Genomic DNA, 25270 nt, shown 5'->3' with positions numbered 1-25270 from the left:
ACCTACATTGGCTACCAATAGAATGCAGAATTGATTTTAAAATTCCTTTAATTACCTATGCAGCACTACACGGGCTGGCCCCAACCTATATCTCTGAATTATTGTGTCCCCTAACCACGGTGAGATCACTGAGATCTACTGATCCATGCCCTCTGGCTGTCCCGAAATCTAGGTTTAAGACCAAGGGTGATCATGCTGGTTGTGGCCCCCACCCTCTGGAACCGTCTTCTCCTAGTAATAAAACATGCAGAGTCAGTCAATTGTTTTGAGAAGCTCTTAAAAACTCACCTGTTTCGTAAGCACTTAATGTCGTAATATCTGATTACTCTCTGTGTTGCTTTCACTGTTTGTACTGTTGTATCTGACTTCTGTGTGCTTTTTATGCTTTTATTGTTTTTATATTGATATTATGTGTTGTTACACTTTTTATTTATTTATTTTTAGTCTATTTTATTTTTCTCTCTTTTTTGCATTGTAAAGCACCTTGTAACTTGACACTGTATCGAAACTGAAAGTAACTTTTTTCCGGGGAAACCCCGTTAGCTGGCTTTGTCTGCGATTCGTGACCAGCAGAGATTTTTTTTAAACAAGCAAGGAGGGAGATTTTTATTTTCCCAAACGTAAGTAGCCATTTATGATCCTACCAGGTATTTTTTTACGATGAGACACGGTGACTGGGTCGTGTGGTCTGCGGTTAGTTCGGGTGTTTAATTGGCCCTGCTGCACACTCACTGCAATGCATTTGTATTCTGTGCTGTATATATGTTGCTGTAAAATTGATCACACGATATAACTTGATAGTGAGACAACTTTTAAAGTGGCTGCACTTGCAGACGGAGGCTGCAGCAGGTGTGTGGAGGACAGTCTGTTTATGAGAGTGTAACAAAGCTGCATGTGTACTCACAACGTGGGAGACTGCACATGGTAGTAGGCTTCTCTCCCAGGCGTGGGAACACTTTCAACTTGATAGTTTTACTTTCAGGATCACTTATACTCATTCTGACTTACTGGTTGTAAAGTTCAAATATTTACCTTTTTAAATGAGAGCAGGGATATGACTGTAATAAGGGCTGAAGAACACTCTTCTTATATTGGGTACATTATTTTCGGGCACATGACAGGGGTGACTGGTAAGAGTTTGAAATGGTGCAAAAACCATGAAAACCAGCCTTTATTTTATACTTTAAAATGCCTTAATTTCCTAATTAAGGTATATATTAAGGGGTGTTTTTTATGTTCTTTGCACCATTTTCAGGATTTTTTAAACCTGGCTAGCATGCTAAACCCCTTAATCCTACTTTAAGTGGGTTGGTATGTTTTCAGGGGTAAATTAAAGAGTAATTAATGGTACTTTAATGGATTCTTGTTTCATGGTGTATCAGTTACTATCTACAACTATAACTGAATGACACTTATTAACCTTATTTTGCATTCAATAGCAACACTGAGCAAGAAAATGTTAGTGAAAAGGCTTCAGACTCAAGGGTAACATTAGCTGGGTAGCTAGCCAATGTGTCTGTAGCAGGCAGAATTAAATACAAATAAAAATATACAGAACAATGACTTTCGTTTATATGCTATATTATTAAAGGACGAGTTCACAATTTTCAAATTTGTCTTAAAACAACAGTCAGGAACCCAAATGAACACTGAAACTTGTTTTCTTGCTGTAATCATTCCTCCTGTTCATACTGACCATTAGAAGATCCCTTCATAATGACTTTACAATGGAAGTGATGGAGGAAAAAATCCACAGTCCTCCTTCTTTGAAAAAATGTATTTAAAAGTTTATCTGAAGCTAATATGAAGCTTCAGCATCCAAATGAGTCAAATCAAGTAGATATATTTCAACGTTACAGTCTTTTTAGTGCCAAAGTTCCTCTTTTTGTTATTATACTTCCACCGCAGCTCAACAGGGAAACACAAAGAGGGAATTTGATGCTAAAAAGACAGTAAATGTGTCAGATATCCACTTGATATGACTAACTCAGACTGATGAAGCCTCATATAAGCTTCACATCAACTTTTAAATGACTGTGTGGACACACTGTGGATTTTGGCCTCCATCACTTACATTGAAAGCACATTTGAAGGATCTTTTAATATCCAGTATGAACAGGAGGAATGATTACAGCGAGGGAAAAATTATGAACCTGTCCTTTAAGGTAAATTTAAACCATATATGGAAAAAATAAAATAGATTAAAACAGAATAGAACAATTTCTATTTAATGTGGTTGGCATGACGCCTCTGCTGTTGGACATTATACCTTCATTTTTTGCAAATTACCACTGATACACTCATTAGAAGAAAAAGTAAATCTTCATGTGAAAAAAAGTACTGACTGTATTTCCAGAGGAGAATTCATGGTTTTGTCAGTGAAGTGAGAGCAGCATCTAGTGGCTGTTAGAGGAACTGCAGAACAGTTGTCTTTAACAATCAGTGATAGAACTGTTTTCCACTTCCTGGTTACAGTAAAACATGCTCATATATCGCCAAAAAAACAGTCAGAGGTTTTGTATCTGGAAACGGATGTTTTTAAACTCAAGTTGTGACACAGACATGTTTTCCAAACATCTCCACTGGGTGACACTAAAGCTCCATCAAAATACAACATTTTTGAGCCTGTTCAACAAGTTTATCTGAATTTCCTAATCTCTCTCTCTCTCTCTCTCTCTCTCTCTCTCTCTCTCTCTCTGTCTCTCTCTCTCTCTCCCCCTGGTTAAATTTTTGCATATTTTGTTAGAATGGGGACTGATAATAAATGTCAGTTGAAACACACTTCCTCATTTGCAACAGACTATCCTTCTGTTAAACCTCAAAGAAACGACCGTTGAGAGGAGTTTTTTATTAGGGAAGGAACATTTTTTGACATACATGTAAGTAGCTGTTTAAGATTTAAGTTATGTTGATTTTAGAACTTCATTGTTGTGAGTAAATGATGTGTTAACAACATTTATCAGATCAATTATCAGAATCAACATTAAGTGTGTTGACTCCAGTTCTCAGCAGTTGTCAGTATGCTAAAAGACAGTACAGAGGACACATTCACAGAATAATACAGATACAGATATGGAGCTTAACAAAGACAATAAATATAAGCAAACTTAAACATGTAGCTATTGTATACAGACGAGAGCTGGACAACAAACTATTCTGTATGTAAATGATGCTGATGGTGTAAATTATGCTGCAATATACATTATATGGAGAAGTAGTTTAATGTGCATAAATGAATCCACCTGGGTGTGACAATAAGACGACATTATTTACATGTTGTTGCAGTTATTACAGTATTGCAGTTTATATTATATTCTTATAATCCAGTAACACTGACCCTCTGATGTACAACATATTCAAAACCTTTTATTGCACAACACAGGTCAAAAAATGACCTGCATTACATCTTTGAAGCAAAATTATGTCATCACCCAAGATTTTAAGAAATAGGCTAATTATTTTGTTTTTTAGCATTATAGGTCATTGTTTTCATTTTTCTGTCTTGCTATGTAGAGAAAAAAGTTCTTTTACACATCTAACTGAAATTTACAGACAGACAAAACATTCATACTTGTTTCAAATTCATTTTTTTGAGACAACACTATACAAATGACAAATAATACTTGTATTAATTGCACGTATTAATATGTAATACGTACTTAATTGTTCGTATTAATTTGTGACTTTCCCTTTATAATACACACATCAGTATATCACATATAATTTCAACAAATGTTCAAATAATCCAATATTTCACCAAAAATCAAAGATTAGAGAAAAAGTCCAAAAACTCCTAATACTTATGTACTTTTACTGCAATACTTTAACTACATCAAGCTCATAACACTTATGTACTTTTACTTCAGTAGGATTTTTCATGCAGGACGTTTACTTGTAATGGAGTATTTTTACATTGCTGTTAGTAAAGGATCTAATTTTTCCACCACTGCTGGTTTCACACAGGCCTCCAGAAACTAGAATATGGTTTTTACATGTGCAACACGTAACCGTTATATCATGAACACCTGCTCATACTCGTGTGCACTCAATGTTTTACAGTGTGGAGTCTATGCTGGTGCTGGAGGCGGTACTAAACCAAAAGTAAATAAACGACGGGACTTTCCGTCTTTTCTGACTGCGCAATACTGACTGTCTCTGTGCCAATAACGTTAAGAGAGATGATTTGGGTTCAAAAAGGAACAAGGAGGGAGACATTTTGGAGATAAATGTAAGTAGTCGTTCATGACTCTCAGCTGCAACCTTGTGGCGGGAAGGACAGACTGAAAGTGTGTTTGTGTGACCGAACAGACGACTTGGTGTTTGTGTTTGTGGCTCGCAGCCAGTTCCTGCTGTGAATACGGGTGTGATATTCTCTGTATTCCGAAGTGCAGCAAACTGGAATTCATGTTACTTTGTCAAAAACGGACCCAGTAAAGATATGACAGAGGTTGTTACCTTATGCGGACTGTGATAGGAAGGTTTAACATGGTTTTGCTGATTTGCACCTAAACTTGGTTAAATTCAGAGTAGAAGATTTCTATTATAGGCTTCAAATAAACTTTTTCAATAGAATCCCGAGTACATGAAATTATAATGAAAGTATTACATTAGATTGGATTATAATATTAATTAATATAATTATTAATTATTCTATTCTAGATCTATATTCCGACTATCTTGGCACCTACTGCATATTAAAAATACTATACTTCAGCTTTAAAACTTAAATTTAGCACAATTTTAACCTTGACTTTGAATGACCCCCACACAGCACCAAATCAGACTCTTGCAGACCTCCTGCACATATTATTGATAATACTTCTATTTTAAAATTATCTAGAAGTAACAACAAACTGATGGGAAATGATAAAACAAACTAAATAATAAATAATCTCATGCTGGATTTTATCCTTTTACAAACCTCTTGAAAAGTTTTTTTTTCTTCCCGTTGAAGCTCTCCTCTTGAAAAGTTGTCCTGCCTGTTTGACTCTCAGCAGTAGACATGGCAGAAAAGAGGAAGAAGAGGAAGCGGCCAGACTCCACAGCCTCCGGCCAGTCCTCCTTCATGTCTGAAGAGCCAATCAGCTCCTGCAGTGATCCATCAATCAGGTAATGTAATAGCCTATCACAAATGAGCAGCTGTGATGTCATGGAAAACACACTGTAAGAAGTTTTTACTGACAAAGTCCCAGTAAAAATTTCTCATCTACATATTTAATATGGAATAATGAGGACATCTATCTTTTTAATCTCATCTTCACAACAACATTATTCTGGTGAATTAGTTGTTTAATAGGAATAGTTTACTGATGTGGAATTTTTATTACAGAACAACATCCCTGTAACACCTGTAGATGATGTAAAGGTGTTTGGCACAGTCCCTTCTGTTATATGTATGTATGCTATTTAGGCAACAACCAAGAATTAAACATCAATTTTACCATCTCACTAATTTGAATTCTCATCTGTTTATTACTAATCTTTTCATTTTATTGGCTAAATTCTATATTCATAAAAACAGATTTACAACTAAAAAGAGATCAAACAGTACATTGATGCAATTTGTTTTTCCTATAATCCTAAAGGCTGTAAATACTATTAATACCTGTTGTTGTTTAAAGTCGTATGAACTGTAATTCTCCCTACCTCTGAGTTTTTGGTTTTTCTCATGTAAACTGTATGATATTTGTTTTCTGAATGACAATTTTGTGGTAAAAGAATTTGTTATTGTTTCTTTATACCAATAAAGAAAAGAGGAAAAAAAACACGATACAAAAAAGTTTTTACCTGAGTAGGTCTTGGGTTCAGGTACTTTGTACTTCATATTTACATACATTTATATATTTATTTTCATAGTTTATGTGTTCCTGACGTCCTGTTTCAAGTCATTAAATGGTTATTATGAGGATTCAGCACTCACATAGGCAAACTGAGGTTGAGTGCATTGATTTGTTTTCAGTGTCCAGCGTATCTCATCAAACCCACATTTATATTTTTTATGAAACAAACCAAACGAGAAACATGGCTAATGTACATTATATAAGTGAAAGTCTCCCCTTTAACCTTTATACCTTTTAACCTTTAAAAAAAAAAAAAGAAGAAGACATTTATCTCTTCTTTTAGTTCACAGAAGAGTACAGCTGAGTCCACAGCTCCCAGTTGTGTGTCTTTGAAGAGTGATGGATCCATGTACCAGCCGCTCAACTTTGGTCGTGAAAAGACACAAAGGTAAGGCAGAACAAAAGTGGTCCAAGTACTGAACCCCATGGAGCATCATTTTTTGACCTTAAAGGTCCAGTGTGTAATATGCGTGGTATTTAGCGGCCTCTAACGGTGAGGTTCTAGATTAAGCAGTCCGCCGCTCACCCCTCCCCTCCCTAAGACTTTGGAGAGGTTCCAGAAGCTACGGTGGCCTTCAAGGACAAGAAGCTATTTGCTGAAGATGTCATCGTCCACGACAACTTCGAGCATTTCTAACAAGTCAAGCGATGAGGTGAAGATTTTATTTCATTATTTAGTCTATAATACTATAGGTTATACCTCACAAGTAAGATAGCAATTATGAGTGTTTTATTGTTTTGGTAATACAAGCTAACATTAGCAACGTCATGCTAAACAAAACTTACCTTATTTTATTCTAACGGTCGGCATTATTGATAGTGAGATAGTGTTGGCAGGATAACGTTACATATTTTATTATCCGTTTGCAGAGTCAAGTACTGGAGGTTAGAGGAGGAGGAAGAGGGTGAGAAAGAAGGCGAGTTAGCGGTTCTGCTGCAGGCAGGGCCAGGCAAGGGAGGAGAGCAAACACCGGCACCTTGGAAGCAGGACAAGAGGCTGTAAACCCTCCAAAGGGACCGAAGCGACTGAGGTTTGTGACATTATTTATACAATTATTTTATCATATTCCTACCCGTTCTGCACGATATTAAAAATGCCAATACAACACAAAGTGGTATTTACATAGCAGCTCTGTGCTTTACATTACTGTAGTCTGTATAGTTTGATGTGTTATCAGTGTAACATGAGTCAGTAGCCCCTTTTACACAGCCCGTTCAAAGTGGGAATACTGCGCCTGTAATCCGCCTCACTGTTCTGTTTAGCCCGTATTCAGACCAAATCAGGCGGCGCAGAGCACATGCAGGGTTGAAGAGGTGTGTGGGTGTGTTTGTGCTTTAGAAGCTAACCGCTGTGAAACAATTAGAAAATAACATTTATCGATCTGGTTCACCAGCTTCCTCACTAACGTTACTAGCACTCCCTCTCCTCTTCATTCACCCTCTAGCTCACTCGACCACAGCTGCGCTCTCTGTCTTTCTCTTGTCTTTTTAAAATGAGTCGGGAAGCCAACAGAAAAGTCTAACTTTACTTTTAACGTTATCAAACAAAGAGAAATGTCCTCCCCTTGGATCTTCTTTACGGCTATAATGCAGGTTCTCTGTATGAAAGAGAATACTGAAAACATCAGCAACACTACTGAATGATTATATAAATACTATATAGGAACAGTATCGAGCAGCAATATTTTGACTTTTTTAAAAAATCATGTTATTGTTGTAGACATGTTTTGGAACACTGGACAGCGTAAAATCCATATTCTGTACTACCATTACCATATTTCCAACATATCATGAAACTTATAACCTATAAAGCCTTATCTGTGTTTTTCCTGTGTTTTACTTTTTCAGAAACTTCTTGAAGAGATGACCTTGGAGGAGCACAGGCAGCTCACCAGTGAACTGCTTCAGAGGCAGCCAGGGTTAATTTTTGATGCCTTGATGATGCATCAGTGCAGGCATGGTGTCCCACTGTTTGCTGGAGTGCCAGGGGTACCATGGTGTACTTGTAGTAACTGTACAGACATGCCTATGGACCGGGAGAGGAAATGCTGTGGCCAGTACCCTGCAGATTGTGTAATAATAATACCCCACTTCTCCCAGTACTGTCTTGAAAATGCTTTTTATGCATTCACAGGCGGTACTGGGACGACACTATGGTATTTGGCCAAACCAGGAAGCCTGGGGATGACAACCGGGAGTACCGTTATGCTGCCTATAGATATTTCATCTATTGACAGCATGGCTCTTTAGGCCAGGGAAACTGACTTGTCATCCCCAGTTGCTGTGTTTGGAGGATCAGGGACAAGTTCCCTGGTCCTCCAAAGACATCACACTGGTTTTACACCTGGCCTCCGAGTTTCCCTCCAGGTCCTATGGAACGCCCACATAGTATGTCAGGTACTCACACACCTGCCTGTTCATCATCAAGGCATCAAGTCATCTCATATTCATTTGTTATATTTCTGATATTTTATTCATTTTATACTAGTTCTATACATTTTCTATATTTATATATTTTCTGGATAATTATTAAACATTTATTCAACTTAAATGTGCAAGTTTATCAAATAAAAGATATTCATCAGATGTGCTGTGATAATTGCAATGACAAACATATTAATATATACTTATACAATGACAGTATTTCCCTGCAGTCAGTATATTGTCATTACCACTTCCACCATTAATTTATATTGTCATTATTTATATTTAGAAAGCAACATAAAACAGTAGTGAAGTTGGAATACCACTGATCCTCAGAACAGGGCACTGTAGTACATGTTATGGATTAATTTTCATTGTCATTTCAGGTTATGTTAACTGTAATTCACTAGTTTGAACCACAAAATAAAAATATAAAAAACAACACTAAGAATAATGACATTTGTAATAAAAATATATTTTATTTAACAGAAACATTTTTGGACATCCTTTTCAATCTGGTCAATAAAAGGATAACATAAACATGCAGCTTTTACTGTTCAAACACAAACATATTGACAGCTTATTCTGTGTTCTTCAGAGTTGATTCTGATAAAGACAGAATAATCTATCAAATCATTAGTCTGTTTGAACACTAAAAGCAGTGTGATTAAACTCATCTGATCACCTTCCAGCAGTCAAATTGTTGCACATATAATAGCTGACAAGGGTCAGACCAATACCACACCAAAGGTACTCAATTTACTGCTCTGGATGAAGATGCTCTCAGGGCAGGAACAACACCCATGATTCACTGGCACTGCTGTTCCTCATCTGCTCCAGGAGCTGTATGTCGAGCAGCAGCTGCATGGAAAACTGCTTCTGTGGAAGACAGTACCATTACACATAGAGTTAATTTACTATCTCATACATTTTATACAGTTGTACATGTGAAAATGATGCTATTTAACCAAGAGTAGGACTTACAGGGTAAGTTAATATGCTACATAGGCAAACAAATGTGTGTCACTTACCTAGACCTCTCCTGACTTGGTGTGCAATACTTCTGATATGACGGGTGTGAATGTCACAGACATGGTGAATAATGCCAACCCATAGTGCCTGAGAAAAATAAAACAGCACAAATGAATGAATATCTATCTATCTATTTATCTAATGTGCTTACCAGAAACTGTTCAACCTTATTCCATGCAGATTTTCATCCCAACAACAGACTAGATCAGATTATTTAATTGATTAACGCACTTTCAGTCAGAGACAAGTAGCTATTCAGTGAAATCAACTTTTGTTGTCTTGGTTGTAATGAAAACCAACGTACTCCCAGCCATCAATGGCACATGGTGAAATACCCCTGACCTATTACACAGTCACTTTAGGATGAAGATAAAGGCTATACCATGCATCAATGCTACAGGACCTCTCTCATAGCTAGAGAAACAACAGCAACATCAAGAAAATAAGTGCTACATGACACAGTCACAAACCCTTGTAATACATTATGTTATGTCCTAAGATGCTGGGAGCCTTGGCTGGCCTGGATAAACATACCAAAATAAATAACAGAAAAATTCTACCTCTGACTGATAAATGTAAAATTAAAACTCTGGTAGCAATTACATGTTTTTCAACATTGAAACGGGGAAAACCTTACTTGTGTTGGATTATAAGCTAACTTTGCCCCCCAATGTGTACATGTGCTCCTAAATGATAAATTAGGAGCAAACAATGAAATCATGGAGCACTGTGAAAAATATAAATATATATTCACAGGATGTATTAACTCGGTGATGAGCAGACTTCTCCTCAGTTTATCTTTCACACTAACTCATTACTCTGACTTACTGTCTTTAGCACATCACCAGCGCTATATATCTTAGTCATCAGTCAATGTGTTGTCTTACTGCCACAGAAAATGAATAAATCTTTGGGTTATTAGCACGGCATTGCCTCCCTGTTGTCTCTTATCAGACCACCAGCTCCGTGAGAGGCACAAACTAAGGCTAAAGTGTGCTAATATTTAATGTTATGTGGCGGAGTTTCTTTTCAGGGAAACTAATGTACTGCTAATAAACATTGTACATCATCTAGGTTTTGAGCCATTACCAGCGGGGCAAAATAAATATACATTACACTCTTACCTGTCCAGCAATAAACAGGAAACTTTGGCGTCAGTCTGCAAACATTTCTCTCATCAGGGATTTCCATTTTGGTTTATCCTCGTTTTATGCCGTTGCTTGTCCTGAATTTGTTTAGCTTCTTCGTGTTTTCGTTTCTTTGACGATGACAATTCACGCTCCTGTGATTTTCTAAATAAGTATGATCCTCCATTTATCAGATTTTGGTTTCAAAAACTTCTCACAATACAAAATGTTTGGTCCGTTCTTCTTCTTCGTTTTAAAACTGGTGCAGTTCCGGTAGTCGCGTAAGGCGTAGGGACGTGCTCCCATGTAGATATAAAGGGCCTATTTCTAAGGTAACGAAAACACAACAATTATTATTTTCAGCTGATTAGACATTAATTAAGATATACATATAAATAATCTATTCAATTTTTACCAAGTCTGTTCTTTTAGATGTTACTAAAGACTACACACTGGACCTTTAAAGCAGGAAGACATATTGGTATTGTGCGCAACTTTTTGCGCTCTATTATTGAGATATGAAAGGAACCAATACACAAAGACATTCACATAATACAAAACACAATTTTACTTACATAGAGTATACTCTTTTATAAATTAATAAAAGTGCGCAGGAGAGGTACAAACCTGATAGCTTAACCAAATACCTCCCACAGAAGCCTAAGATAACATAGTGAATAAAAGTAATATTAGTAATATAGATGTGATAACTAGAAAACTAAAATAATAGATGTGTTGTTGGTCGTTGAATGAATTACTGGGTACTTTTACATAAGATATCTCTTTAGTTTCCAGATGAGTGCAGCTGGTTCTACAGCTCCCAGTGATGTCTCTATGAACGGTGATGGATCATCTGTATATTACTAATTTTTTCATTTTATTGGCTAAATTTCATATTCATAAAAGCAGATTTACAAGTGAAAAGAGATCAAACATCGATACAATTTGTTTTTCTTCTAATCTAAAGGCTATAAATACTATTAATACCTGTTTTTGTTTAAAGTGGTCATATGAACTCTAACTCTCCCTACCTGGGGTTTTTTGTTTTTTCTTCTGTAAACCATATAATGTTTGTTTTCTGAATGATCATTTTGTGGTAAAAGAATTTGTTATTGTTTCTTTATGCCAGTAAAGAGACGGAAAAAAAACATACAAAAAATAAGTTTGTAGGTCAGTAGGTCTCAGGCTAAGGTTGTTTGTACTTCATATTTACACATTTATATATTTATGTATGTAGTTTGTGTTTGTGTTCCTGACATCCTGTTTCAAGTTACATGGTTATTATGAGGATTCAGCACCCACATAATACAACATTTTCAATGTCCAGCAGATCTCATCAAACACACTTTTATACTTCTTATGAAACAAACCAAATTTGAAACTAATGTACAGTATACAATTGAAAATCACTTTAAAAACAATAGTTTTGGACACTTGTCTCTTCTTTTAGTTCACAGAGGAGTACAGCTGGGTCCACAGCTCCCAGTGGTTTGTCTATGAAGAGTGATGGATCCATGTACCAGCCGCTCAACTTTGGTCATGAAAAGACACAAAGGTAAGGCAGAACAAAAAGTGGTCCAAGCACTGAACCCTGTGGAACATCATTTTTTGACCTTACAGCAGGAAACACTTTGTGCACCATTATTCAGATATGAATGGAACTAATACTCAAAGACATTCACATAATACAAAACACAATTTTACTTATATACAGTATACTCCTATAAATTATTTAAAGTAAAAAGGTGCAGGAGAGCTACAAAGCTATTGGCTTAACCAAATACCTACCATAGAAGCCCAATGTAACATAGTAAATAAAAGTAATATTAGTAATATATAAATGTGATGACTACAAAAATAAAATAATAGATGTGTTGTTGGTTGTTGAATGAATTACTGAGTACTTATACATAAGTAAAAAGATCTCTTTTTAGTTCCCAGATGAGAGCAGCTGATTCTAGAGCTCCCAGCGGTGTCTCTATGAAGATCGATGGATCCATGAATCCGCCACTCAACTTAGCTCTTGGAGAGACACAAAGGTAATTTTGATGTTTTTATGTAAATTAAATATCTTGCATGTAAAAACATATTAAGATTAGTTCATCAAAGTTTCTCAACAAGATTTATATGGTGAAATCATTTGTGACTGTGGTTTATAAATGTTGTGCATCACATGTATGTAATTGTCCTGAAATGTTTGTTACAGAACGTTCAGTTTGGTACTTGACATTCTTTGTTTCTTTGTTATAATATTTACTGTTGAATTAACCTAATACACACCTAATAAGTCTATGTCTTAACACATGTGGAAGGTAAGTGTCATCGTTATGTTATCAAACAACATCAAACAGATTTATCACAGTGTAGAATTGTAACATTATCTGCTTTTCTGTTGCTCCTTGAGATAAACTTGCAGAGCCAAGTTACAAACGTTTTCCTGTTGCATCAACTCACTTGTTAGATGATGGAACCACTGACCTCCAGGGTCCCCCTGACCCTCATGAGAACAGAAAACGATAATGATGATACGAGAAAAGAAAACTGCATTCAATGAAGAGGTTATTTGTGTCATTTGTTGTCTTTGCTACAGACAGCAGCCTGGGGAGCCATCCAGCTGTTCAGTGTGTAAGAAGGATTTGAGGGATCTAGTCCAGTTCTTCTGTGGACACCGGTCATGTAAAAAGTGTGTCAGCTCAGACTGGGACCAGTCGGACTCTACAGCAAACTACCCCTGCCCTGTATGTGGAAAGAAATTCAGAAAACACCAGGGAAAAACATACGAAGACACAGGTAGGTTTAACTATTAACTTTCAAATGATTTATGCTCCTACTATATCAGGGTGTCATATCTGTTGTTTTTATTCCAATCACTCACCTCAATAAATGTTTTGACTGATGAGTTTTTCACCTCAACTTGAAAGAGTGCTAATCAGTGTGTGGAATAAAATCCTGCAGCTTTCAGATTTTCTGGTTCTTAACAGATCTTATTATGAAAAATAATTTAAAAAATAAAATTATTTTTTGATTGTTACAGGTAAAAGCCTAATTCAGAAAGCAAAGAATGCAATGCAAAAGCAATTTGCTTCAACATTTGAAGGTATTGGTGACCGAGAAAACACCTTAAAAAGCATCTACACATCACTCTACATCACCACTGGAGAGAGTGCAGGGGCGCATGAAGAACATGAGTTCAGATACTACAAAAATAAACTGAAAAAGCAAACATCGTGTGATGAAGTTGACCTCAGTGATATCTTCAAACCTTTTCCTGGCCAAGAGAAACCGCCCAGGACAGTCCTGACAAAGGGCGTAGCAGGCATTGGAAAATCATTTGCTGTGCAGAAGTTCATTCTTGACTGGGCTGAGGAAGAAGCAAACAAGGACATTGATTTCGTTTTCTGTCTTGCTTTTCGAGAGCTGAATTTGATTACAGATGAGAAAAGCTTGCATGAGCTCCTGACTGAATTCCACCCTGCTCTCCAGAGTTTGAAAGATTCAGAGGATTTCGCCAAAGGCAGGGTTATAGTGATCCTGGACGGTCTGGATGAAAGCAGACTTCAAATGGACCTCAAGAATGTTAAGACAGTAACGTCTATCAGTGAAGTAACCTCTGTTGGTGATCTCCTTGTAAACCTCATCCAGGGAAGCCTTCTTCCTAATGCTAACATCTGGATAACTTCCCGTCCAGCAGCAGCCAATCAGATCCCTGCAAAGTATGTCGACATGGTGACGGAAATAAGAGGGTTCAATGATCCTCAAAAAGAGGAATACTTCGGGAAGAAATTTAGTCATGACTCGAGCCTTGCCGACAGGATCACATCACACATCCGGTCTTCACAGAGTCTCGATATCATGTGCCAGATCCCGATCTTCTGCTGGATTTCTGCCATATTATTTCAGGAGGTGTTTAGGGGAGACGAGAAAGCTGAATGTCCTCAAACTCTGACAGAGATGATGGCACATTTCCTGTTTGCCCAGACAAAACGCAGGAGCAGAAAATATGAAAAGAAGACAGAGAAGAACAAAGAGCTATTTCTAAAGTCACAGAAAGAATTTCTTCTGAAACTTGGCAAGCTTGCATTTGTTCAGCTGCTGAAGAACAATCTCATCTTCTATGAGGAAGACTTTGAAGAATGTGGCATCGACATAAAAGAAGCAGCTATCTACTCTGGATTTTGCACCGCAGTCCTTAGAGAAGAAAAAGTGTTTTCTCGGCAAAAGGTCTTCTTCTTTGTGCATCTGACCATACAGGAGTTTTTTGCAGCTCTTTATGTCTATGACTGCTTCACAAACAAGAATACAACTGAGCTCAGCAGCTTCCTCAATCTGGAGCAGAAAGAACATACACTGCTTGATCTTCTAAAGATGACAGTTGACAAAGTGCTGGAGGAGAAGAATGGCCACCTGGACTTCTTCTTACGATTCCTCCTTGGCCTCATGGCTGAAGCCAACCGGAAAGTCCTTCAGGGTCTGCTGACATCGCCGGATCCAAGCCAAGATACTGACAAGAAAATCCTGACTTACCTTAAAGCCATCCGAAGGAAGAACCTCTCTCCAGACAGTTGCATCAACCTCTTCCAGACCATGGTCGAGATGAGAGACCACAAAGTCAAAGATGATATTCAGGAATATCTCACATTGTCAGATCGTTTGAAATCAGAACTGACCCCGCTGCATTGCTCTGCACTGGCCTACATGCTGCAGGTTTCGAAGAATGATGTGGAGGTGTTGGACTTGAAGAGTTACAACACGTCAGATGAGGGCAGAAGGAGACTGATACCAGCTGTGAGGAGCAGCAGAAAAGCCATGTAAGTTTACTTTCGTTGTAGTATTGAATTACATCTTTAAACAGTTGCATCTTTTCTTTATCATATTATAACCCTGTTATACATCCCCAGACTAGCAGACTGCAAAGTGACAGCAGAGTGGGTTAAGCACCTGGCCTTTGGACTCAAGTTCCCCTACTCGCCTCTAAGAGATATGGACCTGAGCAACAATGAACTGAAAGACTTTGGAGTAGAGCTACTCTGTGATGGACTGTCGAGTCAATGGTGCAGACTGAAGACACTGAGGTATTTATACATATTCATATAATAGATAACATGCCATTATGTAAACGGGTGAACAAGATATGTAGATGTTATTTTAAACAGCTGCAAGGTCAAAATGTTTACACGTATGCAATTAAATGTTTGTACACTGTTTTAACTGTTCAAAAACTAGGTTTCCATCCAAATGTAGCACAAATTTCTAAAATATCAGCAAAAGAAAATTCAAATTTATGTGCATTTCCATCAACTGCTGTATATTTGGAGTTGGTTCATCAACTGGTGGCGCTTTTAAGTTTGGGCTATTAAACCACTGCAGAAGAAGTGGACGCAGTAAGATGACATAATTAAAAGAGTGTCAGTCAAACCTCAAACAGTGGAACATAACAGAAAATATTTGTGTTCTGTGCCTGATATTGATAATGACTAACCATACTAGCAACCCAACTTCCAAACTTTATTTCTGATCTAACTTCCTCCAAAGTCCTTTTTAGTCTGTAACAAAGTTTATTCTTTGCACACAGTCTCAGACTCCCGTCTGAGCTGGTTCACAAAGCTTTCTGCTGTCATGCACCTAATTCTTTTCAAGGGCCTGTTTAAAGCGGAACTTTATTACTGCATACGTGTGAAAAGTACTAGAAAGCCTTTTCTGACTGAACTCTTGGCCTTCAAGTTGCATTGTGGATAATGTATATATCTTATGAATTTTAATGCTTTTATATTTACATTGTCCATTGTAAGACTGCCAAAATTAAAGGAGTGTGATAATACCAAATCAGTCTTTTAAGCCCACCATCTTAACATTCATTCAGAAATCTATGTAGATACTTTTATGAAAGACATCTTGAACCTGCCTGCTGATAAATCAAACACTGTGTTTTCTCAGGTTGTCAGGTTGTCAGATCACAAAGACTGGTTGTGCTTCTCTGGCGAAGGCCCTGAAATCAAACCCCTCCCATCTGATAGAGTTGGACCTCAGCTACAACCATCCAGGAGTTTCAGGAGAGGATCAGCTCTCTGAGCTGAAGAGAGATCCACATTACAAGCTCAACACACTCAAGTAATTATAATGCCAGAAAACAACATTCCTGACTTTTCTAGTGAACAGAGAGACAATTTGTTTCTGGATTACTTCTACACTTCTCACTATAGTGAGGTGGATTGTACTGCCAACCATAAAACTAGTTTGTATATAAGAGTTTTACACCAGAGCTACTCTGTGCATAGACCCTATAGACAAAAGAAATTATTACTAACATTTAGAGTATTGTTCAGTTCTCACAACATATCTAACGGCAAAGGTGACTTATTATCTGACCAAAGGTAGCCATGGAGCACAATATGTTCGGTGTTGCTAGTACTGTAGAGTAATAGATAATGCATATACTATAGATTTACTCTACTAGGCTCTGAGAGCAATACAGTGTTAGCTTATTGGTTGTTCTTTGTCTGAAAGTTTCAATACATTTTTCTCCACAGCGTTGAACACGGTGGAAGTCACCGAATGAAACCGGGATTCAAGAAATGTGAGTATCTGTGGAAACTAAAAATGGATGATGAGGACTTAAATATAATACTGAACATTTTGCTGAATGTTGTGTGACCATTTCAGTTATTAGTTAAAATAACTAGGTGAACAAAAATATTTTACTGCACTTTTACCTGCACCAATACAGCTATTAAAATGAAACCTTTTCCTTTGATGGCAACGCTAGCTCTCATTACAGATGACAAATAACAGCATAATGTTAAGTTGAGGGGAGTGAACAGAAAGAGCAAGCCAGACAACAATAATAGCAGCCATGCCAATGGCTAATGTGGCTAATAACAAAGTTATGCTAACATCAGCAAAAAAAAACAAGGTGAAAAGTTTTCTAATTTGGATAGTTAAAATGATGAGCTAACATTAGCTGACATTGACATTAACTAATGACTTGTGTTGCCCTGTTCGCAATATAGACAGCTGATGTCAAGTCATATCCAGGCTATCCTCTTGTCCACTAGCTTCTGTAATTTGATGAAATCTTTCATTCAGTGTTTATTTCATCTGTATTTCTGAAAAACATTAAGCCTATTCCTTTAATTTTGCCTTATTCTAAGACAACAACAAGCGTGGCAGCGTAGCTACTTACATCATTTTAACTTGCTTTTGTCTATATCCATAAATCTCAAAAACACTTTCTTTGGGTCATTTTTTCAACGTTCTAGTTGTAATCTCTGCTGTTTAAAAACATCTACAGCATTTGCTCCTCTGTGCTGTTAGTCTGAGCTAGTTGTGACCCTTCAACTCGCTTATGGACGTGCTCCTCCATCAAGCCGTAACATTTAGCCCACAATGTCTAGGAGTTTGTTAAATCTTACTTTACCAAGAGTACGGAGGTATTATTAGCAAAATGTGCTATAAGTTTCAAAAGGATGTAGACAAGCAGCCCACATGTAATAATTGCTATACATTATATTACTTTATTGTTGTTACTGATGCGTAAATGTGGAGGTAGGATTTCACTGTTGTAGTTGGTGGAGCTGGATCTAATTTCAACTGCAATATGTACTATTGGGTAGTTTAATCTATTAAATAGTGTCATCTTTTATGGACTAGTCATAGGTTTTGTATGTTAAATCATAATTAGAAAATTTACTGTAATCTGTAGCAAATTCCACTGGCTCCTGAAATTACATGTTTTTTTCCCTCCAGATGCCTGCGAGCTCACTTTGGACCCCAAAACAGCCCACAAGAACCTCCATCTCTCTGAGGGGAACAGAAAGGTGACCTGGATGGAAGAGGAGCAGTCATATCGCAATCACTCAGAGAGGTTTGATCTCTGCCCACAAGTGCTTTGTGAGCAGGGTCTAGATAAGCGCTGCTACTGGGAGATCGAGGTGGTGGAACCATTTAAAATTGGGGTAACATACAGAACCATAGGTAGAAAAGGAGATGGGAATGATTGCAAGCTGGGTCAAAACGACAAGTCTTGGTGTATGTTTTGCTCTGAGGAGGGTTGTTATGTTATGCACAACAGCGAAAGGTTTGATGTAGCTTCACTCTGCTCACGCTCCAGTCAGGTGGGAGTTTATCTGGACTGGCCAGCTGGCACTCTGTCCTTCTACAGAGTTTCCTCTGACAGTCGGACTCGCCTGCATACCTTCAAAACAACGTTCACTGGGCCCCTCTATCCTGCTGTTGAATTTCACACTCAGTCCTCTGCTTTGTTTTGTCAGCTAACGTAAGCAGACTTTCACTGCATCCATACGAGCAGCCAAGGGTGTATATCTGCATGCGGATGGTCGGGACATGTCATCTTAGGAAACACAAAGGATTAACTGCTCCTATCCGTCAGTAGCCTATCCGTTCAAAGCAGAGTTGCCAGGTTTGTGTGCCTTTGCAAAAAGTATGTGAAAGTAATATGGATGGAGAGAGAGAGGGAGAGAGAGAGAGAGAGAGAGAGAGAGAGGCAGCGAGATATAGACGACCAACACACCAGCTTGCTGTAAGCTGTGTGAATGCAACAGGGACTTTGAGGCATGTATCATTGTTGGTGGCTGATTGAACATGTTGAATTGATGATAGAGGTAGTCAGTTACATTTGTAGTAGGGGAAGTCAGAGAGAGAGAGCTGTTAGTCAGATTGTTTAGTCCATGGATGTATTAATGATGGAGCTGATACAGCGTCAACACTCAGCCTTGCTGCCAATTTGTCCCAGTGGCCCAAAAGTGTCCCAAACAGCAATTTCACCATAGACCAACATTATAAAAGAGATGTCTGGAAAATGGTTAAAAGGACACCTGCAACTGCGTTCAAAGTAAATTATTACTTTTTGTATCATGACATTTTTAACACATGTAGGTTTATTTTTTGTAAACCTTTTCCAGAATCTAGAAAAACTGGTCTTAAGCATAGACTGTAAAAAATATGGACGTAGCCTCGGTGACGTCACCCATTGGTTTCTGAAGAGTGGTTTTGAAGCTCAAAGTGGGCGGCTCTGACCATCGCCATCTTGGCAGTTCCTGACTCCAGCCAACTCCTGGCTAATTCAAAATGGGAAAAGAGGTGGAGCTGAAGCGGACCGAATGAAGCCTGGTTGCTGAAACAAGCCACCTAGCGGCTAGCGTCCTGTCACTCAAAGCGGCCTCATCCATAGTTATGCATATCTTTACAGCTTGATAAAATTTAAACGGGTGAGTTATAAAAAAAAATCACCCCCCATACAATTGTCATGAAAGGAAAAATTAGCTATAGAGACTAAAACCGTTTTTTGTGGCTGTAAACATGTACATTTCTGCTGTAAAGTTGGGTATTTTAACATGGGGGTCTATGGGGATTGACTCACTTTTGGAGTCAGCCTCAAGTGGCCATTCGAGGAACTGCAGTTTTTGGCACTTCAGCATTGGCTTCACTTTCCAGCCCTGGAGGTCGCCACTTGGTCTTAACATGCTTGGCGTCATCCCGATGTAAAGTCTATGGGCTGAGCAGGAACAGCAGTGGGAGAAACATGATGTGCATGTCCTTTGAGTGGGCCACACAATGCAGAAGTTAACCCGAGAGCTAGAAACTGTTATGACTCTCGGCTCAGTTCTCAATTTGTATTTTACGGAAAATAGAGAACATCATGTCCTTCTTTAAGAGTCTAAATTAAGGTAGGAACTGCTGACATGGCAAGAACACTAGCTGTGTGTAACTTAATCTAAGTTGCTCACAAGCAGTGGAAATGGAAAATATAAAAATATAACTACTCATCTAGAAAGTAACCACACTACGAATTAAATAACGGGAATATTAAATATGTCTCAGTACTGAGTACAGTCTCAATTTGAGCTATTAGGTTCACTATACACTTTGAAGTTACGGAGATCTGTTTCTATATTTTGTGCCATTCGTGTGTGCAGACAGAGAGTCGCCTGGTTCAGCCAGAGGAGCACCTTAATGAGCATGTGCTATGTGCTAAGATTAGCAGAAGCCTGAACTACTTTATTGACTTACACCCTCTGTATAAATGGGGTGCCATCTTGAAACATCTTTTCCATTTCTCTTCATACATCAATGCAAGAAATCAGCTATTCACATTGCTGTGATGCTGTTTTAGCTAGATGCTTTACTTTGTTCCATACTAGACTATGTAGTTCTACATACAAAACTTTCACTACTGGTATTTTGTTTTGCTTTTATAGCAAATAGCTGCTCACTTCCTCACGGGGCAAAAAGCCAACCAGAGTCATGCAAAGCAGTACTTTTGATGAAAAGGGTTGTTTGCTTTGTTACCATGAGAGTGAAAAATGAGAAGATGTTATCTTTGTCTGTTCAGTGCAGAGTTAATTATGGAGCAAAGCTAAAATGAGCTGCGGGGTTTCAGGTGAAGTCTTGGCCTGCTGGAGGTTCTCAACTTAGTTGAAATATAAATAGTTTGAGACATCGTAAAGAATCAGTAGTTTATAGATACAGTAATTTTTAGAAACAGTGGAAGAGTAATACTGTTTACTGTTTTACTGTTTTATTAATCATTCTCTCGTAATGTATTGCAGAAAATTTGATTGACTCTCATTAAAATTGTCATCTCTGTCTCAGATAATATCACTAAAATAAAATGTAAAATGTGATTTTTAAAAAAAATCCATAGAAAGTGTAAAAAACTATAAAAGCTAATATGAAGTGCACACAAACACACAAGAGCAGGTTTAAAACATGTCCCGACCCATCTTAACGCCAAACCTATACCCACCCTGCCAGCAGCAATTCAAGAAACCTGCTGCTGTTCTTTTTTTTAACCCCTACACCATTATGTGTCATAAAAACTCAAAACTAATGACTGAGCCTCAAGTGGATGGATGAAACACCACCCACCTACACTAATGATCTAATGCGGTTTCTGCCGTTAGAGAAAGTTAGATTCACTCTTAAGTGCCTTACTGATGTGAAGCCGTTTATCACCCATGTGGAGAATTATATGTTGGAGAATACGCTCTGAGTCTGGATGTAAGTATTGTTTAAACATGTAGCAAAACAAGCAACAAGCAGTCATTCATGATGAAAGCAAGCATCACACTGTATAAAATGTATTTTTATTATTACTTATCATTCCGTTATTTCTTTCTATTTCTATTTTTTTATAGCTTTTCCTATCAAATTATGTGGATGTGAGGGTGAAGCGATCTGTGGTTGTTGTCATTTTGTATAGCTGTATTACATCTTCTGTATCTCTCTAAGAAGAAAAGATTTTTAAAAAAAAGATAAAAAAATAAAGCATCAGAAAAACAAAAAAACGCATAGCACCATCAGAAGCTTCTAATATCTGCTTTACTGTATAGGATTAAAGTCATAGACTTGACCAATAACTTTTACATGTACAGGTTTGAAACTAAAGGCTCCTTTAGATTGAGTGACAGCAACAATCATGTAAGTTTATTTCATGTCACACCGTGCGAGGCAGCTGTAATAAAATCTTGGTCACAGTATGACTGTATGATGACAGTTTGAGGCTGTCAAACTGTGCAGTGAAGTTGTGGTTAATCATAACGCTACAATAGAAATATAAAAAAAATTAATGAGACATGCAGAGACACTTCATCACGTCTTATGTTTTAAAGATGCAGGCGAGGAAGGTTTTCTCCCACAAACTTCTTTCCATTGCACCTCCATGGTTCTGGTTGGTGTGTATGTGGCTCAGACAGCCAAAAATCACAGTGTAAAATCAAAAAGGAGCCTTGATATTATATTGTACAGGTTTGACCAACTAACTGTAGTAATGTTCCGCCTTTCTGGTGATGGAAACAGCTGGTCATAAGTGGAAAACTGCAAGCAGACCAGTACGTTGTAGGGATAAGTTGTTTACTTCTAAAAAAATGAACGTAGATGGATATGTTGTCGTGTTTTTACTTAGAGGATTTACCTCTTTACCTGGCTTCTGCTGCCTTCGTTTTTATCTAGGTCAGAATTATTCTAGTGTTCAGACTTTTCATTTATGGCAATACAAAATAAGAAGACAATAATGTCACATAGTACAGCTGCTGTTTGGTGCATCTGTTGTTTAAAACCTCTCTGCACTATCACCTCAGAGTAATGAAGCTCAGATTTATCCAGCTCAATAAGCCCTTAAGCTGTCAACTACTGGTACACGTTATTTTAAAACCACTATCTTTGTATCTATGCGTATTATAGAAACAAATGTTCAGTAAACAACCGAATTATCACTTTAATATAAACGACCAGAACATGTGAATGGTTTAAAGATTTCTGTTTAAAAGGAGTCAAAGTTGCCGTGTATAACAGAGGAGGAGAGAGTAGTTTGAACTGTTGTTACATCTGTATACTGGAGGCTTGTGGACATCATCGTCAGTTTTAATTGTACACACTTCCTTCACCTTTTAACTTTGAGTTTATACTTAAAGGTTCTATATGTAAGAATTGTGAAGCAATTTACATGTATTAATTGTTTTTTATTGCAAATGAGTGAATAGGTAGTAATGTAACGTAAGAAAAAGGAGACCATTGACTTTCTTCTTGATTGTCTGTAACAGCGCAAAACACAATGTTAGAGATCTTTTATTTAATTATGAGAAGTGTAAGCGAGGAAAAAGACATCACCTGCAATAGTCTTACACTATGACTACACAGGTGATGCAAGCAACTGCATGTTGACTGCAGCTCATTTAACGGCCACAGCTGTCACTAATGAGAGGGAATTTCTGATTCTTACAAATAGAAACTTTGATAGACACCAGTATCAATACAATCAGTTTCATCGTGTTAAGCACCTTGTTAAAATCCAGAGTACTAAACTGAGTCACTGTAAACATGTGACCTGGGAGATTTTATGTGTAATAAGTATTTTTTTTTTTAATTCATACTCTGTATTTTCATAAGTGGTCTTATTTTAACAGCTTCGTGTTTTTTATGTTGTTATTAATGGCAGAAATATTACTAGTCGTTTTGGTGTTTAATGTAATCAGTGTAATGTTTAATGAAAGTGTGTTCTGAATGCTGCATAGAGAGATGATTTGTTCGCCTCACAAAGCCCTAATGTCAATAATACAGTAAACTTGAACATTTCAATAACAGATTAACACATGTACCTTTCAGTCATATTTGTTTACAGCTCACAAAGTGGAAAAACTGTTTTTAATCACATTTCTACTCAATCCATTGAAATACAGAAAGTGTCTGAATACATTTAAGGTGAGAAATAAATCACACAGGTGTTTTTGTTTGAGCTCTGCAGCACAAACAGTTCAAGAATAATCATTTTAAAAGCTGCATGTGTGACTGATATTCTGGCAATTTGATTTGTGCTCTCAGAATGAACTACAAGCAGAATAAAAGTGCTTTACAGTGAGATGACTCGTTATATCTGATATCTCCAGAAATAGATGAGATGAAAAAGTTCCCTCTGTTAAGTGGATAAAATGCTTTAAAACACTTTAAAGAATGAGCTGCCTTATTTTCACACCCATTTATACTTGATACTACTTTTATTAACATACTTTACTTTCAGTAAAAGCACATTTTTACTCCTGATAGTCGAGCGTGATGGACATTTTCCACCTGACAGACTGAGGTACCTCACTATAAATCACTTTTATTCCACTGGTAGTTCATCCTGAGAGAGACACCATGAGCTCAAATGCAAATTTTTCTGGCTTCTGTGAGGCTTTACTGGGATCGAACCTTACATATATGTTTTCATGTATTTTCTGTGTGTATTAAAACATCAATAAAGAAAGGACCTTTGAGCAATGTGTTTTTGTTCTGCTGGAAGATATAACTGAGATTTTCATTTGTTATGTTCTGGTGAGGAAAGCGAGCCAATACGTGTTTTGGGATATAATTTCTAACTTGGACTTTTTTGTGGAAAAAAACATATCAGACATAAATTATTATTCAAAGCAGAATAATTTTATGTGTTTTAAAACACGTCTGGAGGAGATCTTTAAATAGTAAAACATTAAAGTAGCAAAAGATTGTTTGTATTGTTTTGTAAGACACAAAGAACATGTATCATTACATGATCTTGCTCGTAATTGAAGATTAAAAGACAAATTAATATAGAAAATGCTCCCACACACTGGATTTATGTCTCAGAAAACAAACAAATTACGCAAAAACAATAATCACATTACTTATTCTTTTCAATAAACTGCACTGCATTTCAAATTCTGACTTATTTTCTTATTAAATAAATGTAATATGAGCATCTATTTTTAATTTAAGCAGCTCAGGTATGTGATCATCTGACTGTATGTACAGGAGTCACTTATCATATAGTGAGTTTTATTTATCACTAGGTGTCACTAACTGTTCATAAGATGTAAACTAAGAGTTCTGCATTCAACATCATTACTTGGGTCAAAGAACAGAAATATCAGCTAAAGTGAGAATATTAATTCTGCATTCAGATTATTTTATATTATACTCCTGGATTCACTATGAAACCAAATCCCTTAATTGTTTTCCTTAAATTCCATTAATTTACCCATTAATAATGATGGAATGAAGATATTCTTGTTTCATAGTGGTTACTGAAGCAGGATTTAGTGTCTATCTGTCCATCGTCTGTCTGACAGCATTGCACAGTAACTTTTCCTTGCCCATATTATCTTGTGAACCATTTGAGGGGGCCCAACCTGTAGATTGGGTGCACCACTGCAAAGACACAAAAAAGTTTGTGCACTTTAAAAATAAAAATCAATATTTTGTAATAATCCAGATAAACTTCAGTAAAGCCTCTGAGGATGCTTTCAGGTGGGTAAATATCACATAAGCATTTATACAGTTTGTCAGAAATGTAGGATTTCCATTTAGTGTACTGTT

At 37.1% G+C, this 25270-nt stretch overlaps 1 protein-coding gene and 1 long non-coding RNA gene across 5 annotated transcripts; both read left to right on the top strand.

Moving 5' to 3' along the window:
- The first annotated feature begins 547 nt into the window (after positions 1-547).
- On the top strand, positions 548-24196 carry LOC137174990 (protein NLRC3-like). 4 transcript variants are annotated; one of them, XM_067580583.1, is made up of 11 exons: positions 548-620; positions 4995-5109; positions 6124-6228; positions 11874-11978; positions 12358-12462; positions 13014-13213; positions 13458-15231; positions 15322-15495; positions 16358-16531; positions 16951-16997; positions 18167-24196. In XM_067580583.1, the coding sequence occupies exons 2-11, from the start codon at positions 5003-5005 to the stop codon at positions 18697-18699; spliced, it is 3324 nt and encodes a 1107-aa protein (XP_067436684.1). In that variant the 5' UTR covers positions 548-620; positions 4995-5002; the 3' UTR covers positions 18700-24196. The 4 variants fall into 4 exon arrangements, with proteins under 4 accessions (XP_067436684.1, XP_067436683.1, XP_067436682.1 ...); XM_067580582.1 differs by lacking the exon at positions 548-620 and adding an exon at positions 4110-4228 and having other exon boundaries at positions 4998-5109; XM_067580581.1 differs by lacking the exon at positions 548-620 and adding an exon at positions 4110-4228.
- LOC137175020 (uncharacterized) lies at positions 6235-8365 on the top strand. The gene is made up of 3 exons (XR_010925531.1): positions 6235-6493; positions 6711-6871; positions 7689-8365. It is a non-coding gene; the product is annotated as an uncharacterized lncRNA (long non-coding RNA).
- Positions 24197-25270: the final 1074 nt, after the last annotated feature.

The sequence above is a fragment of the Thunnus thynnus genome, chromosome 22 (genome assembly GCF_963924715.1).
Source record: "Thunnus thynnus chromosome 22, fThuThy2.1, whole genome shotgun sequence".
Lineage (NCBI taxonomy): Eukaryota > Metazoa > Chordata > Actinopteri > Scombriformes > Scombridae > Thunnus > Thunnus thynnus.
The sequence above is the reverse complement of the archived record's forward strand: the minus strand, read 5'-3'. Positions and strand labels throughout refer to the sequence as shown.

Excerpts from the sequence above, each read along its gene's own strand:
- LOC137174990 (XM_067580583.1), top strand. The coding sequence starts at position 5,003 with ATGGCAGAAAAGAGGAAGAAGAGGAAGCGGCCAGACTCCACAGCCTCC. Across the intron at positions 6,229-11,873 it reads GGTCGTGAAAAGACACAAAG|TTCACAGAGGAGTACAGCTG; the intron begins GTAAGGCAGAAC and ends CTCTTCTTTTAG. Across the intron at positions 16,998-18,166 it reads GAAACCGGGATTCAAGAAAT|ATGCCTGCGAGCTCACTTTG; the intron begins GTGAGTATCTGT and ends TTTTCCCTCCAG.